The sequence below is a fragment of the Chionomys nivalis genome, chromosome X (assembly GCF_950005125.1).
Source record: "Chionomys nivalis chromosome X, mChiNiv1.1, whole genome shotgun sequence".
NCBI lineage: Eukaryota > Metazoa > Chordata > Mammalia > Rodentia > Cricetidae > Chionomys > Chionomys nivalis.
In genome coordinates this window covers 50581318-50585336 of record NC_080112.1, presented here as the reverse complement: position 1 = coordinate 50585336, position 4019 = coordinate 50581318, and the positions used below count along the sequence as shown (strand labels likewise).

At 42.3% G+C, this 4019-nt stretch overlaps 1 protein-coding gene across 1 annotated transcript; it reads right to left on the bottom strand.

Moving 5' to 3' along the window:
- Window positions 1-1607: 1607 nt before the first annotated feature.
- On the bottom strand, window positions 1608-2954 carry LOC130867851 (eIF5-mimic protein 2-like). The gene is given in 2 exon segments (XM_057760054.1): window positions 1608-2046; window positions 2048-2954. Coding segments are annotated over 2 exon segments (1260 nt in total). The 5' UTR covers window positions 2894-2954; the 3' UTR covers window positions 1608-1632.
- Between the last annotated feature and the right edge of the window lie 1065 nt (window positions 2955-4019).

Genomic DNA, 4019 nt, shown 5'->3' with positions numbered 1-4019 from the left:
ACACAGAATCTAGTGAATACATTTTCCTGACACGGAACTTCATTCATTTTACAAATTCACCCCACCATCAATGATTCTGCTACAATGTTCTCAAGGCTACTATACCTTTATTTCAAATTATATTACAGGGTATTCTCTCAAGATAAGCTTTAAATACCAAATTATTGGCTTCTAAGAATGGCATCTTCAAAAATGGGCAATTTTCACTTAGTCTCTGGTGGCATTATTCTAGTCTATTTTCTTTTACCAATTAAAAAACTCAAAATGTTCACCTTTAGTCTTTCCCCCTACCAACTACAGATGAATAGCAAAAAGAAAAGCAATGAAAAAGGCAGCCATTAAAATAAATGAATTAATCATTTAAAGAAAGTATTTGGCTCATGGCAATTAAAAAAAATGGCAACTAGGGTGTTACTAGGTGTTTGACGATAGCAAAGAAAGCCAGGCCATACAGTCAGGTGGGAGACGGCTGTGACGCCTTTCACCTTTGCTCCAGGTGAGGAGTCGTGTTTAGATCCTGGTCAATGACCAGCTTCCTTTGGGTCCCTTTCCTCACACGGTACTCAGCTGTGTCCTGAGCAGAAAGCTGGCGTGAAGAGCATGGACTTTATCCGCTCCGCCTGCAAAGATGCACTAGGAAAAAGCTCAGCCTTCTTCCTCCGTCTGCCATGTGTGAGTTCTCAAATTCAGGTTTGCTCTCCATGGCACACAACATCTGGGCTAAAAGGACAATAAAATGCTCATATAGAACCAAAGGCCTAAACACTCAGGATTCACGTTACGGACTCAACTGTCTACAGGATCTTTAATGATAAGCAGGGCTCTGGACATACTAAATTATCACACAAATCATTGCCTTTTGAGACTTTGAATACTTTTTTTCTTTTTTTTAATTAATTAATTAATTTATTTATTAAAGATTTCTGCCTCCTCCCCGCCAGGGCCTCCCATTTCCCTCCCCCTCCCCCAATCAAGTCCCCTCCCTCGTCAGCCCAAAGAGCAATCAGGGTTCCCTGCCCTGTGGGAAGTCCAAGGACCACCCACCTCCATCCAGTTCTATTAAGGTGAGCATCCAAACTGCCTAGGCTCCCACCAAGCCAGTACGTGCAGCAGGACCAAAAACCCATTGCCATTGTTCTTGAGTTCTCAGTAGTCCTCATTGTCCGCTATGTTCTGCGAGTCCGGTTTTATCCCATGCTTTTCCAGACCCAGACCAGCTGGCCTTGGTGAGTGACTTTGGATACTTTTACAGTTTAATTTGCAAACAGAATTTTTGTAACAAATTATTTTTAACCAAATCATATCTCGAAAACTGTTTCTATAAAAAACCCGGAGAATAAAGTGAACTGCTCACTGCGGAAGGCCTTACATCACATCATTACAGTAGAAAAGACAGGAGGTAGAAGGTAACTGACATCAGGTTCAACTCTACAGCCCTGCAGCTCCTTACACACGGCTTCAGAAACCAAACCCACCATTTCCAGGAACCATAAAAAGTTAAAATAAAAATTGCCATGATAGCCCTTATATATTGCTTGATATAAGAAGGTAGGAAGATGTAAGAACCAGGACACATGAGACATGACATTTTATCTACAACTGTTTGCTTTACTGAGGATGTTGTCTCAAAATTCAGTCACATTCTTCAACTTCAGACTCAGACTCCTCTTCAGCATTTTTGAGCCATTCTACAAACTTCTTCATCTGCTCAAGGAAGACAGTTTTCCCCTTTGCAACGTGTGCGTCTTTATACCACTTGAGAATGGGCTCTTCACTCAGGACTTCAGCTTTATAAAAGAGCACCACTATTTTCTGGAAGGCTTTCATGAAGTGAATGTTGTCATAGCAGTACTCCTGAATCTTCAGTAACAGGGTCAGCTCAGACTGACCCTGCATGGTAAAGGCAGCGAGCAGAGGGCTGTATTGCTTCAAGTGCTTGATGGCTTGTTCTGCGACAAGCTCCTCTTTTTTGTTCCACTCGACGGTGCTCATCACACTCGACCAGACTATCCCAATGACGACTGGTTCTGGGATGTTATTTTTTTTTCATCTCCTCCTTGACATACAAAATTATGTCCTTGAATGGATCCCCACGGGACATCTGCTCCTGAAGTTCTTTCTGGAGCTGCTTCTGCTCCCCGATGGTTTGCTGGTTGCTGACGTACTCCGACAGCTCTTTCAAGCCTGCCTTGGTGAAATACTTGGTGAAGTGCTCAAAGCTCTGCTTATTGCCAGGGAACAGCTCTATCAGTCTGTTGTCCATGCTGACTTTCCGGAGACTTGCAGCAACTGCATTGATGTCTTTTTCATTTATCCATGATTTGAAGAGCTTTACAGCAAATGCTGCTGAAACCCCTTCTTTAACCAGATTCTCATTATAAAGGCTGTTAAGAATGGATACATTAAGGGTCCCATTAGCCAGTAGAACCCCAGTCAACATGGCGAGCTTGTTTCTCTCCGACTCTGAAAACCCCTTCAGGAAGAGCAGTAACTTTTTAACTTCGTCCTCAAAACCTTTCTCCAGGTATTTGTAGCGCCTTATTAACTTGTTAAAAACCTGAGCAAATGCTTGCATGGTCTCGAGGTTTTCTTGTGCTGCGAACACGCAGACATTTGTGTGCATCATGTCGTCTGCCAGTGTACCACCTGGGGCCAGCATTCCGCCAGCCACCAGGATGTCGAAGAGTGTTTCTGCATAGCGGCGGTAGTCAAGTTTTGCTCCAGAAGCATCAAGAAACTTAGCTACTGCTTCCAAGTCAGTACCAGTTTCACTTAAGCCTTGAATAATGCAGTCTTGAAACTGAGTAGGGTCAAACCTCTCTTTTTCATCTCTTTTTCTGATTTTAAAACGCTGGCCTGATAGCGTTGGTTTTTGCTGCTTTTGATTATTCATAAAAGACGCCCGAATTTAAGGCGGAGAGAAAAGAGCCAGACACCCCCGAGCTGGCGACGACTGTGGCGCTGTCTCCTCTGCCCCTGCTCTTTTTTTTTCTACCTTTTGACTGTAATTAGTATATCCGGTGGCTGAGAAATAAATAAATAAACAAACAAACAAACAAGCAAACTTTGGGCTGTTTAGTATTCACCTTCAGTCCTCACAGTCTAGCCTTTGTTTCTGTTTTCATTTCTCTTAATCTGCCTTTTCCTATAACCTTGCCCCCTCCCAGGTACCCCACTGTGGCAAGCCACGGAAATTCTTAAAAAGGAAAATATTGAGGTGAGTCCATTATAGGGCATAGGGCAGAATGTATGTATACATGGTCCTGGCTCTTCTCTATATCCAGGAAACAGGAGTTGAATTGTGACACTGGAAGGTATCTTGAGGATAGAAAATTTAAAAACTTTTAACCACAGTGGCACACTTCCTCCAAAAAGGTAATGCCTATTCCAACAAAGTTATACTTTATAAGTTTTTGAGGGCCAATTACATTCAAACTACCATTATATGAATCCTAGTGCAATGGAAACTTCCTAAAATACATGACATGATCTTAATGTGGTCTCCAAATAATGATGGAGACAGAGTCCCAACTGGTCATCTCATCATCAAGAATCCAGAAGTGGTACTGGATTGCATTCAATGGAACTGTTGGCCAAGGGGATCTCATGAAAATCTTCAAACAACCCACTCTATTGCTAAGACAATTGTTAGATCTCTGCAGATTTGCCAAGGACAATACCTACAACACCCAAATTAAAGTAGAGAAGTTGAGCTAGTTCCTACAAGACACCTTCACATTATACCTTCTGGTATGTTTGTTGTGGCAAGGTACTCCGCAAACCACCAAAAGAGAAGAATAAACACCAAACCAGTCAAAAAGCCTTTGCCCTTCAAACTGTTTGGCATTCAAGATGTACTGGGATAATGATGGCACAGAACTTGTGAGGATGACCAAACAATGTCTGACTTCACTAAGGACATACTCACTGGATTGTAACCTATACCTATACTCTGTTGACCAGCAACCACAGACTAGGTAATTTAGACACCTGGGGTGAAACCAAACACTACTCGACTA